General features: G+C 37.8%; 1 protein-coding gene across 5 annotated transcripts in view; it reads right to left on the reverse strand.

Annotated features, from left to right (window-relative positions):
* Positions 1-13,277, reverse strand: part of ppm1aa (protein phosphatase, Mg2+/Mn2+ dependent, 1Aa) — a 79,786-nt gene that overhangs the window by 58,797 nt on the left and 7,712 nt on the right. Inside the window, exon 6 of one of the 5 annotated variants that reach the window (XM_028439030.1) lies at positions 4,593-8,619. The exons of the other annotated variants lie outside the window; for them this stretch is intronic. Coding sequence (XP_028294831.1) covers positions 8,590-8,619 — 30 coding nt within the window. The 3' untranslated portion in view covers positions 4,593-8,589. Of the gene's footprint in view, positions 1-4,592; positions 8,620-13,277 lie in introns of those variants that run through there. 5 annotated transcript variants of the gene reach the window in all.

Consider the following 13,277-nt stretch of genomic DNA (forward strand, 5'->3'; position numbering starts at 1 on the left):
CGAAAATGTCTTGAAAGTGGAAAATGCATTAAAAGGAGCACAAACATGGCAAGAAAAAGTGATGAAAATAGCTTAAAATATGGCCAGTTTGGTTTAGTTGCAGGAAAAGGTTAAAAAATAAGCAAAAATGGGCTCAAATTGTTCAAAAAAAATTCCTAGTTTCCCTGAGGCATCAGGCGACCACCTCCCAGTGTATCACGACTCCAAATGGGGTCCTGACCCCAAGGTTGAGAACACCTGCTCTAAGTAATAATCTTCAACCAACCCAGTTAAGCTCATGCTAGCTAGAGTGTCTCACTTAAGCATGGTCATCATTTACAGGAGTGAGACGACGACAATCCAAACACTCAATGATCTATTAACGGCTTGCCACTGAGCGCAGTTTGAACGTTTGACCTTCCGGCGCAGCTCGTGACATTAAGTTGACATTTAAAGTACTCCCTCCCACGGTTCTTAATCCCAGTGGCGGTGGACTGAACCGACCCATCCCCAGAGCCCGAGACGCATACATGCTTTCAGCGCACAGCAAAAGATGACGGAACACACTCAGGTTAACATCACACATTGGTTTAGAACAAGGGTGTCAAACTCATTTTGGTTCAGGGGCCAAACACCAGCTTGATCTCAAGTGTATAAATTCCATATAAATGACAAAGTATATGAGTCCCTGCAGGACCTTCACTTAAATTTCCCTGATTTGGTGAGTTTGAGAACATTTCATGGAATCATTTGAGGAAAGATTTCCTCAAATATTGTGGAATTTAATTGAATTTTTGTATTTGGAGGGCCTGACATACCTACACCTAAATTAGATTATAAAAGAAAATTTGAATATTAGAAAATGTTTCATATTTTACTTTATCATTTTTACTTTCTCGAGCAGGCCAAATGTGATGCTCTAAAGGGCCAGATTGGGCCCCCGGGCCTTGAGTTTGACACATGTGGTTAAGAGCGTTTGTGGTGGGGTCCAGTCATGCAGAGGAAGAAAACAAAAGACACAGTGTGAGCTAAATATTTGACCCTGAGGGACTAAACAGTGGATGGTACAGTAGGGGTTTATGGGCACAACTTCCTGTGCATCAGAAAAAGAAGCCGTTAGCTAATAATTAGTGAATTCACTTCCGATACGATGCCGACATCGATACGATATCATCACTAATCGTGAATACTTTTATTACGTATTTTGTATTGTGGTGTTAGAAAAGTGATAGTACTTCAACAATAATAAGCAACAGCAGGTTTGAAAAAACTGATCCATTTATTATTAACAAATGGGTTACACAAGTTTTAACATTAAACATAAGAATATTTTACAATGGAATAAAATAAACCAAAATAACCTGAAAAATAAATCCAATAAAAACATATAGATTTTAGATATACATTTTTTTCCTGATATCGGACTGATATCTGATTTTAGTATTGGGACACTCTTAATGCACCTTTATACAGTGCGACAAAAAACTTGTTTAGTCAGCCACCAATTTTGCAAGTACTCCCACTTAAAAAGATGAGGCCTGTAATTTTCATCATAGGTATACCTCAACTATGAGAGATAAAATGAGAAGAAAAAAAACAGAAAATCACATTGTAGCATTTTTAATGAATTAATTGGTAAATCCCTCAGTAAAATAAGTATTTGGTCACCTACAAACAAGCAAGATGTCTAGATTTATCTCCAGAAATCAACTGTGGGAGCAATTATTAGAAAATGGAAGACATACAAGAACACTAATAATCTCCCTCGATCTGGGGCTCCACGCAAGATCTCACCCTGTGGGGTCAAAATGATCACAAGAACGGTGAGCAAAAATCCCAGGACCACACGGGGGGACCTGGTGAATGACCTGCAGAGAGCTGGGACCAAAGTAACAAAGGCTACCATCAGTAACACACTACGCCGCCAGGGACTCAAATCCTGCAGTGCCAGACGTGTCCTCCTGCTTAAACCAGTACATGTCCGGGCCCGTCTGAAGTTTGCTAGAGAGCATTTGGATGATCCAGAAGAGGACTGGACAAATGTCATATGGTCAGATGAAACCAAAATTGAACTTTTTAGTGAAAACTCAACTCGTCGCATTTGGACTAGAAAGAACACCATACCTATTGTAAAGCATGGGGGTGGTTACATCATGCTTTGGGGCTGTTTCTCTGCAAAGGGACCAGGACAACTGATCCATGTAAAGGAAAGAATGAATGGGGCAATGTATCGTGAGATTTTGAGTGAAAAACCTCCTTCCATCAGCAAGATCATTGAAGGCAGTCTCCAGATCTCAACCCATCAGAAAATGTTTGGAGGGAGTTGAAAGTACGTGTTGCCTAGCGACAGCCCCAAAACATCACTGCTCTAGAGGAGATCTGCATGGAAGAATGGGCCAAAATACCAGCAACAGTGTGTGAAGACTTAAAGAAAACGTTTGAGCTCTGTCATTGCCAACAAAGGGTATATTACAAAGTATTTAGATGAAATTTTGTTACTGGCCAAATACTTGTTTTCCACCATACTTTGCAACTAAATTCATTAAAAATCACTGTGATTTTCTGGATTTGTTTTCTCCTTTTGTCTTTCACAGTTGAGGTATTTATGATGGAAATTACAGGCCTCTCATCTTTTTAAGTGGGAGAAATTGCACAATTGGTGGCTGACTAAATACTTTTTAGCCCACTGTAGTTATTAATGGTTCCATTTGATGAATAGCATTTCTAAAGCTTTTTCTATTACTATGAATGAACACGAGTTGACATTCTGTTGATTAAATATGTATAGCCGAGATGCTCTTACTGTGAAAGGGCAGAAACAGAAGTCGGTGCTCTATGTGCAGCAGCTGACTGTATTTGCAGTGATGAGGAGAGCAGAGCTGTCCAATTAAGTGTTTTTCAACCTTGTGGTCGTGACCACACATGGGGTCATCTGGAATTAAAACGGGGTCGCCTAAAATGTCTAGTAACTGTAAAAAAAAACAAAAAAAAAAAAAAAAAAACATTACTGATTAAAATGTATTTCTTTATTTCAATATTTTTAACTTAACACATCACCCACAACAAATATCAAACAGCTGTATTATATGAATCTAGTATAAAAATCAGTGCACTATTCCTGGATACTCTGTATTTGTAACACACTTTAGTAAACATGATCAAAAACTCATTTTCCAAAGACAAAAAGAAAAAAAAGTCCCTGGGGGTCACGACCCAAAAAAAGGTTGGGAACCACTGATTTATTTAACCTATCAAGTGTGTGTTTTTCTATTTTACCACACAGGTACTTGCACCTTTAACCAGGAAGTGGCAACGCCAAGAATAAGGTGGCCACAGTTATGTCATCTGAACCTTTTAGTTGAGGTTTTAGTGTTTGAGAAGTTGACCCAGGTTTGATGGATGCATTTATAAGAAACTACAATGTTCTGAACGAGAATATCCCATGCAGCTGTAAACAAACATTTACTTTTTTTTTTTTACACATTCTAGCTGTGCTACAATCTATAACTCCAGCCGTCACGAGATTTCTTCTTTCCACCGAGTCTGAACGTTACCACCAGTCAAATAAAGTTTCTCTTGGACATGAGTGTTCAACAGAATAAAAAGCGATGAAAAGAGAGGTACAAGATGACAACCCATTTATTGTTACATTCTGCAAACTAGAAATTTTATTCAAACTTCAAAGGCTAAAAAAAATGAAAGAAAGGAGGGAAAGAAGGGGAGAAGATTGAAGGAAACAGGGAGAAAAATGCATCTATTCACAAGCAAGGAATGCAATTTGTTCAATCGACAACACAAATAGTACAATTTAGTTTAGGGAACAAAGCTTTTTTTCTTTTCTTTTTTTTTCATACATTTTTTTTTTTCTGCCATTCCTTTGGAGCTAGAACATAATACAAAATATGTACAGTTATTGAACTTTTGTAAAATAACTCACAGAAGCCTTGAGAGAAGCATTTGAATCAACATTGACAATACTTAACTACAGCACTCTAAAGCTATTCTTGAATGTAATCATAAATAGAGCGGACATTAACATATGTGTTGTGAATGCTTAATGAGGTTACCCATGTTTGAACACTTGCGTTTCGTAAATGTGGAAATTAAACAAGCTTTTCTGACAGTTTTGATACAGAAACATTAGAACAGAGTAGCATCAAAAACCAGCGGCTGTTAAAAAGTTGTACCTCAAGTCGTGACAACCGGACAGTCACTTCTTTAGCTTTAGTACCATAACAGGGACTGTGACTTTAACTGGTTCTGTGTAATGTTTAGTAGAACTGGTATTTTTTGTATTTCTTTTGGGGGGTGGGGAGGTGGTGGGGGGGGCAACGTGAGACTGGGTAAGGCAAATCGGTGAGCTTATCTATGAGCTGAGAAAAGGTCAGCGAAGTGAGGCTCAGGTCGCCCTGCGACGGGACAAACAAACCACCACTGCGAAGGGTCACAGCAAATGCCACAATTGAGGTACATCAATATGTACAAGGAGAGGTGGGGTGGGGGTGGCGGCGGCGGGGGGGGGGGCACGAGCTCTTAAAATCTCTTTAAGTCCTGCTAGGTAGTCCTCCATACAAGAATAAACAGGATGCATTCGAGGCAACCAAAGGTAACTCTTTAAATAGCTTAGTTATCTTTTTTTTTTTCCTTCTTCTTTCTAGTTTAATAAGAATTTCCTGGAAAAACAAAACAAAGTGATTATACAGATGATCAGTGCATATGACTAATGTCCTTTAGTCACACCCAAGAGTCCGACACGTCTAGAAACCCTGCACTCCCGTTACAGTTACAGAATAGCACAAGGTGGGCGACACACAAGTGGGCACACAGGTGGAATTACAGGAGTTGGGAGAGCGTTGTGCGACGTGTGTGAAAGGTTGGGGGGAGGGGGAGTTGAAGGGGGGGGGTCTGCATAGTGGCTCTCAAACCTTTTCGGCTCCAGGGACCTTGACAGAAATCTTATGTTTTTATTCCTCAATCCATCCACAGGCAAATTTATCCTGCAATGTATTTCTTTTTTTTGGTTTTAACTCTCCTATTATCCTGAACACATGTTCAGCACATTGCACGTTGAAAAAAGAAAAAAAAATCATTATGATAATTTAATCAATCAAATTAGGAAAAGTCATGAAAAATAAATCCAAAAAAAAAAAAAAAAAAAAAACCCTAATATTTTTTGAATGATGAATATTGAATGGGGTCAAATTGACCCCAAGGATAATTGGTGGGTTGAAAACTGTTCCCATTATCTTTTTTCATAAAATTACATCTTAATAAATACATTGAATTTTTGTGTACAAGTGCAATAACTCTCTTTCTCTTTTTAATAATAATAATAATAAAGGAGGTGTGGTCATCAGTTTGAGAACCACTTTGCACGCTTTTAGGACAAGGACAGTTGAGTTGGTAAGACAGCTTATTTTGATTTATTTTTTAGTAGCTTAATATGTCTGAGTTTATTAAGCGCTGCACAACACTCGTTACTGAACACAAGTGTAACCTCAAATCCATTCAGAGGATTTGGAAACGTTGAAAAGGAAGAACCGCAGCCTCGCATTAATTAGTGAGCAAAGGTTTAAAGAAAAGGCGTTTCCTATGAGAAGGTTATGAGGTATTTAAAGGTGTTCTGTTTCAGTTAAACAGCTTAAAAAAGGAAATCACGAGGATCTGATAGAAGCTTAAATGTGACTGAAAGTGAGAAATTAGTTACCGATAGAAATGGGCAGATTTAATAAAATGTCATTTTTTCAAGTGTGTGTTTCTGATTTAACTAAATAAAATGTCCTAGTCATTAATACCGGCCAGGTTTGAAACGAGCAATTGCGTGCTGAAAATGTAAAAAAAATAAAAATTAGTCTACTTAATCCAAGCAGAGAAAATTACAGCATAATTGTAAAACAATATTAAAAAAAAAACCTTGTGTCTCTTTTTAGAATCAAACAATGAATTATTGGCTTTGAAGCATTTTACACAATATCTGCTCAGCACAAGGGTTACTGTAATGTGATTTAATAAACTATACCAGCAGTTCAAAATGAGTTAACACACAAAAAGAAATCTACTGATGTCTGATGAGTAGAAATTAAAGGTACTCTATGGATGATTCTCCTTCTCAAAGAAATTACATTCATTTTTTTCTTTTTTTAAATTGAAAAACTTGATCATTTCAGGCCTTTCCTATAGAATAAGAAAGCATTCCACAGGCTTTTTAGGCTTTAAACCAGTTTTTTCCTTATCCTCAGTGCTCTAATGGTTCTTATTATTACCAGGACGCCACCTATTGGTGCACGTTTCACCTTTTCACCCTGTGTTTTTTTTTTTGCCTCATCAGACAAAACATTCAACGTTTGTAAGAAACTCCACAGCGTACCTTTAGCTTTCTAACATCTCGACAGTGTTAAATGTTACAACACTCAATGGCATCTTGTGAGAAAGAATTTGCTAAATCAGGTGTCTTTGGCATTTTTTTTTTTTTTTTTTTTGCCACAAAAGCAGAGGGGGAAAAAGCAGCTAATTTAAGATTACAGTCACAGTTAATCTGATAAATTAGAGATTACATGATTAGCTACACACCACAAAGCTGCAGTGAAGTAGTTAGGATTGTCATTTTTAGATCACCGCACACTTTTTACTCTTTATCTCAAGTCTTGATCAAATGAAAGCGCCCCAACATAAAAGGTTATCTCCATGGCATTAAAAAAAAAAAAAAATGTAGCTCAAGCAACATGATTTATTCCTTGAATTTTTGAGTCAAAAATATGTACATACATGAATTTTTCAACAATGCAGGAAAGAAAATGGCAGAAGAATCGTCGTAAATAAAACCGTTTCTCCTCAAGAGATTTACCTACGTTGTGAGTTTACTGCACACTAAGTGCCTATTGTTTCAGAGGAGAAACTAACCACCAAAAAAAAAAAAAAGAGGGTTAATGCGTAGATTATAGCAGCAAACCATGTTGTGCTGTTGCAAGTGGGAATACAAAGATGCTGTACAATCGTGAGCACTGACAGCATGAAGTGATTTGTTCTCATTTTAAAGCCCAAATGAAACTAGTGTAAACTATGTAAAAAAGCTTCGCAAAAATGTAGAGCGACCACTTTTTTTTGTTATTTTACACGTGTTAAACGACTGTTAATGTGTTGCTTTGTTAAAAAGACATCAGTGCTTAAATTGCTTACATCAAATCATGTTAAACGCCAAAGCTAAAAATCATCTGTACCTCATACAAAAACTGAATCTCAAGGGGGGGAAAAAAAAAGAGAAATATAACTTGGCATAGGCTGTCATAAAGCTGAAGATGCAATCAGAAATCATATGGCACCCGCAGTGATCACTGGTGAATGCTTAGCTAATGTTATTTACTGTGTATTTGACACACGCGATGTGTAAAACCAGCCCACACGTGACCAGCTGCAAACATCAGTTCATTATCCTCTTGTGTCATTCTTGGTTGAGTAGAAACCGATAGCTCAAGTTATTCTAACAGCCTTAACTTGGGTCGATGTGAAAACACTGGTTGCTAAACGGGCCGACAAAGAGTAAAGCATGGAGGGAGAGAGCGCTATTCCCTTGAACTGCAGCCTTGTTTGTTGTTTTAACCCTCCTCCTCTTCCACCTTCCCCCCCCTCCCCGAGAAGCACAGATCTGCCTTTTTTTCACTCCCATGTGCGCGCGCACACAAACACACAAGCACCCACGCACGCTCGCAAGTTTCCATCACCTCAACGGCTATCCTAGCACGGCACTCTCATCATTAGACTCCATGCGGAAATGAAAAAAATATAGAATTTTTTTCACTTCTTTTTTTCAAAAATAATGATTGAGAAACATTTAGCTGTTATTATTTGAACATGTCAGGAAAACCACTTAGAAAAAAATTAAAAAAGCACAGGGGGGGAAAAAAAATATATTACGAGTTTAATGGTTTGATAAAGAGAGCTTACTGTGCTGTCAACTATACAATTTACCCGTTTTTTTAAAGGAGCAAAGACTAACAGAAAAAGAAGTAAAAGCACAGAGACATTGTGTCTGGAGGACAAGCAGTAATATTCACTGAATAGATGTTTAGTGGAATTCCAAAAAAGAAGGTAAAGGCAAATAGTGCATAAAAAGGATCTATTTTTCCATTTCTTTCATTTTTTAACTTAAAATCAAGCTGCATTAAATACAGGCCATTTGTACAGGACAATTGCACTTCACAAAAACAGAAATATACAAACACACAAGGAAATGTGAATCAAATTAATTACAGCAAGAAAAAAAAGTCTTACTACTCAGGCTGATTACTCAACGAAAAAGAAAGAAAAACCTGGTGGACTCACTTGTTAGGGGTTACTTTAGAGGAGAATATTAATGTGGGTGAACATAAAAGGGAGACGAGACGGTTGGGATCCTGAACTCCAGAGTGGACTGGTGCTGCACTATTCCAGGTTTGTGTGCATGCAACTCCTCTTCTTCTTCCTCCTCCTCATCTCTTCCTCCTCCCATGAAATTCCCTTCTTAGAAACCAAAAGCTCAGAGTGACGGAGAGACTGACTGCTGAGCTGAGCTGCTGTGGGTCTTGAGAGGATGGTGGTTTGTAAACTCAATGCTGTGTTAGTGGCAGGAGGCTGTTACCACATGTCGTCTGTGGACGCAGAGTCCTTAATAAGAGAGGAAAGGAAGACTCTCCATCAAGAGCAGCACAGAATTAAACATGTACGCCACAAACTCACAGAAAATGTAAAAAAAAAAAAACAACATCTGAATCAATACTTTCCATCATTAAAAAAAACGGTGCCCTTTTACACAAACAAAATGTAACATGGTAAAGCTAGAATTTTTATATTCTGATCAGGCATCAAAATTCATTTAAACCAACAAAGTACTGAAGGCAATCATTTAGAAAATATGTCAAACAGCAGAAGTGATTGGCTAAGTTACATTCTAAAGGTTAAATATAATCCCTACCGATGAGTCAGTGCTGTTTCAAGCCGTAACTAAACCTCAAAACCTGCTAAAAACAAACATATTATGAAGTAGTGTAATCGAGTGATTCTTCTTCAACTGTGTTTTGTTGTAAAATGTTAGAGTGACTGCCCTCTATGGGTTCAAAGCAGGCTATTACAATCAAACGTTGCTATTGGCTGAGAATGGTGGCTTCTTATATCACTGTTGGCTCCGCCCCTCCAAAAAACACTAGCACCTGTCGACTCTACAACCAGTGGCAAGTCGGTTGGATGGAGAGAGTTGTGAATAAAGAGCTATAGTGAGTAACGTTCTCTGGAGATTTTATAGTAACGACTCTCGCTCCAGGAGCCCCTCCCATAATCAAGGCTTTTTTTGAAATTCCCCTAGGTGGCAAATCAGCCAAAACCTCAGGGTTTAGTTGCTCTTTCAGGGTCCATTCACACCGACGGATGCTAGAGTGGTTAAAACGCTCCAGGATTTGTTTGCTTCTATTGTCCGCCTTGTTTGGGTGGTGAGAACACGTAAACAAAGTCTAGAGCTGATCAAACAAGAAAATTCTAAAGCAGATGTTTTTGTCTGTCTCGTAGCATTTCCAATCAAAGTCTAGAGTGATTAGGAGCACCGTGAACACAACGGATCAAACACAGGAAGCATCAGCAATGACGTAGAGAGCGTGGCATTGTGGCTGATCAGGAGAGCCGGCGGTGGTGTAAAACAGGGCTTTAAAACCACCAAAAGCATGGCAATTTGTTGCTACTCCATTGTTGAATGTTGGGAAAGAACAAACAGAGGAGGCAGAAATGTTTACACCTTCTTAAACGCTCACTTTGACCCATTGTTCAGAACTTCTTCTTCAGGATTCTGTTTTTCTCCCTAGAGAAGTCTTTACTCCTTTCACAGCCCCCTCAAACGGTTAGCTCATGCTAACCACTAACCAGCGGCTGCTTGGAGCGGATCAGAAGTTGCACTCTAAATGCAAACCGAGACCATTTGGATGAAGTCCGGGATGATAGGCTGGGGAAGGGTCTTTCACAAAAATAATAGAAGTAAAGCGTGCACCTTTAATCCTGTGCCATTTTACAATCAGTGCACATCAAATACTTCTACCCAAGACAAATTGCTCCCAATAACAACAAAAAGTATTTTTACTTGGGCGTATGGTGGTGATAAGTAGCAATATTTAATGATATCAAAATAAATTAGATTGAATCTGTAGGGTGCGGTGTTGGCATTTTAGTGGTGGGAAAACCCTACAATATGCCTTACCTATTCACATTATCTATTCATGTATTTCATCATTTTTAAATCCCCTTTATCTCTGGAGATTTGATTGTGTGTTTATAGTCCAACTGGAAACTTAAAGTGTATAATTCAATTTCAGGAGAACCTTCTGCAATAATTTGGAGACAAATTTTCCTTAATTCAGCAATTTTTTACAATCTAAATTATGTTAAAGGCTGTAAAAACACAGAAGCAGCACAAAAAATATAGCTCTCAAAATAGGTTTTCCTTCTTATTTATAGTCTTGTTACAATTGTAGCGGTACATAGACGAGTTACCCGCAACATCTAGAATAGAGGTATATCTTCTGAGCCATTATATTTTTTCCTCTTTGTTGTACACCAATACAGAAAAAAAAACCCAGTCTATCAGAGAGGAGCGAAACTCCTACATTCTCATTCGGCGGTCGTTGCTGAATGGGAACGTACCTGGTTCAAACGTAATCACTACCCTAACAAAGGCAATATAAAACCACTTTCACAGAGCCTTCAAGGTAACTCACAGTTTACACACAAAGACACAGAAGAAGCATTCAGCTGGGTTGGTCTACAGCCACCTAAAGCTGATTGCTGTCTTTGTGTTCCTGACTGTACCTGATGTCTCTTTTCTTAAAAAAAAAAACAAAAAAAAAAAAAACAGGGTGTATTTGCTCAAGATGCAGTTATGCCATAGCGAGTCTGTCACTGTATCTCTCTCTCTCAAATCTAACTATGGTAAATATGCTCACTTACACAACCTTACCGACATAATACACCTCTTGTGAAAATGTTTTTCTTAAGAGAAATCAGAGGTTGTGCATCTTAACTGAAATCAAACAAGACAAACAGTGTCCACAAGGCCAACAGACAATAACCACTGATCAGACCTATAACAAGAGATGCAGCTACAAATAAAGGAAAAACTATAATGAGAAAGTTTAATAATACCTCGGTTTGATAGGAAGGTAATGCGGTGTAGGAATTGAGGTCATCGTGGAAAGAGATTATGATGGACAAAGAGTTTTTCAGTCGGCGAAAGAGACAACAACGGCCTCCCATTCAGTACCCCCAGGATTTTTGCGGCCGATTTGTCTGATCGTTGCAGCGTAAAACACCTGATTTTAAGGCAGTTTTCAAAAAAAAAAAAAAATGACGGCGAAAGTTGTGATATTTTGAGGCTTTATTATTTTTCATAACTTTGCATAAAACAGGTCAATTTGCAAAATAACCAATTGCCTTTGAATTTTTTCACAATACAGAAAAGGCCTCGGATTCACAACAATTGAACAAGTTGTGGATATTTCCATCACATTTTTTAAGTTTTCAGTGCAGAGAATAAGTGATTAAGTTTTTGCAACGAAAACAATAATTCCTAAGATAAATAAATGGTACTATTTTGTAAGAATCTCCTCAATGCAGGATAGTCGCTCTTCCAAAGGGGAATGTTTAATGCAGTGCAGGGAACAACCCAACATTTACAGATGTGTTAAAAAAAAAAAGAAAAAAAAAAAGAGCGTTTTTTATAAATATGTGATGCAATAAAAAACGGATTATTAGCTGCAAAACATTAAAGATTATCGGGTATAAACTCTTCTCTGTATCCCTCAGTGAGACTTGACAAGCATGTGAACATGCACACATTCCCTCTGATAGATAAAGAGAATCATTTTACAATGTATTGTTTTTTAACTCTTTCACTCTCTGATTCACACGCTCACTACACAGGCAGGTATGCCCCTAAAACGTTGTGATTTGAACTATTTGTGTTCCACCCGAATTCTGCTCGCAGTGCAAAACATTTTACCTTCACTTTCTTGCAAGTGTGTAGATGTACACGATGCAAAAAAGGTGGGAGCATCTGGGCTTAGTCAGATTGGTCAAAATAGTGGAAATGTTGCGGTGATTGGGGATAATTGTTGCTCTCACAACATCGCACATTTCTGGAGGGACTACATATCGATCCCACAGGTTTACCTTCCTCTGTGTCTGCATAGAACCATTTCTTAGGTACACTCACAGGCAGGCGACCAACTATTTACATCAGAAAAAAGAAAAATCAAATTCAACCACATCAGCTACTGAATCCAACCTGATCCATCGCCTCACAGCACAGTTCTGAGCTCATGTCTCTATTGTTGTCAACAAACAGGGGTCAGCATGTGCTCTGTGACTGATTTACAGCTATGCAGCTCTATACAAACATGATGTGATGATGTGCTCTGACAAAGAACTGCATCGCCTGGTTTTTGGCTTTCTCTGCTCCAGAGGCCATTTTGTGGGTTGGTATAACACTGGCCCATAGCTTTGTTTTAAACCTAAATCGTTTTTAACTCACTTGATGGTTTCTGTAATTCACATAGACTCTTGTTAGACTGCTCAATAGTAGATCCCAACCGATGTAAGATTTGTGGGGCAATTGGGGGGCTAAAAAGCTGAAATCCAACAAATTGGCCGATATCCAATGTATTAGCTGCTAACAGATATATCAAAAAAGAAAATAGACATACACGTAATATACATCTAGGTTTCTCAAACTTGGGTCTTTAAGCTGTTCCTTGGATTAAATAAATAAAGAAAAATTATTATTCATGTTGTATCATTACAAAAGTGTGTAACTACATAATGGGAACCCATGCATCAAAAAAACAAACAATTTACATGTACAGTATATGGATACTGGATATGACACACTGCTGTATCACTGTGAAATGCAATGGTTGTCTCAATGGATTTAAATTGTGCAATAAAGTACTTCAATTTTGTTTTTCAAATAGGTGTGCACATATTTTGCTTATTAGTAATACATTAAACACATTTTGTGTTTTATACAAGACTAGTACAGGTACTCTAAGTTCATTTCTACTACAAAGATCTTAAATATCTAATTTGAAACGTTAATAGAACAAATCATTCCAAAGGCATTTAGAGCTGTAAATTGTGATTAATTCAATGTTTGAGAAACCCGGCTGTACATAAACACAGCGAGCTGTCTCATATTAATGTTGAACATGATACTTTATCTCACAAAGATGCAACTACAACCATGTTAAAATGCTGTAAAACGCTCTCTAAAACGTGTGTGAAAAAAAAAA

Source organism: Gouania willdenowi, chromosome 22 (assembly GCF_900634775.1).
Source record: "Gouania willdenowi chromosome 22, fGouWil2.1, whole genome shotgun sequence".
NCBI lineage: Eukaryota > Metazoa > Chordata > Actinopteri > Blenniiformes > Gobiesocidae > Gouania > Gouania willdenowi.